We start from the raw sequence: 252 nt of genomic DNA, 5'->3' as shown, positions 1-252 counted from the left end.
AAGAGAGAAAAGACAAAACATTAGATGAAAATCATATGAAAAAAAAGAGACAGAAAAAAAGTAACAACAGCTGACGGCCAAGCAACTCACGCCTTCGATCAAAACAATCTGCAAGTTGCCCTCGATGACTCTGCAACCGGCCAGACTCCGCAAGTTGCTCACTCGGTTCACAATCCTCTTGCTTCGACATACCTCTGGGGGGGGGGAGGGGGGGAAAAGGGTTAATGGGGCGTGAGAGAATCGCCAAGAGAA

At 47.6% G+C, this 252-nt stretch overlaps 1 protein-coding gene across 1 annotated transcript in view; it reads right to left on the bottom strand.

Annotated features, from left to right (window-relative positions):
- LOC119586923 (insulin receptor-related protein-like) overlaps nucleotides 1–252 on the bottom strand; it is a gene marked incomplete in the record, with an annotated part of 99749 nt that overhangs the window by 39689 nt on the left and 59808 nt on the right. Inside the window, 1 exon segment of the mRNA XM_037935652.1 lies at nucleotides 91–194. Within this exon segment, the coding sequence (XP_037791580.1) occupies nucleotides 91–194 (104 nt within the window).

The sequence above is a fragment of the Penaeus monodon genome, chromosome 22 (genome assembly GCF_015228065.2).
Source record: "Penaeus monodon isolate SGIC_2016 chromosome 22, NSTDA_Pmon_1, whole genome shotgun sequence".
Classification (NCBI taxonomy): Eukaryota; Metazoa; Arthropoda; class Malacostraca; order Decapoda; family Penaeidae; genus Penaeus; species Penaeus monodon.
This window is presented reverse-complemented; position numbering and strand designations above follow the sequence as displayed.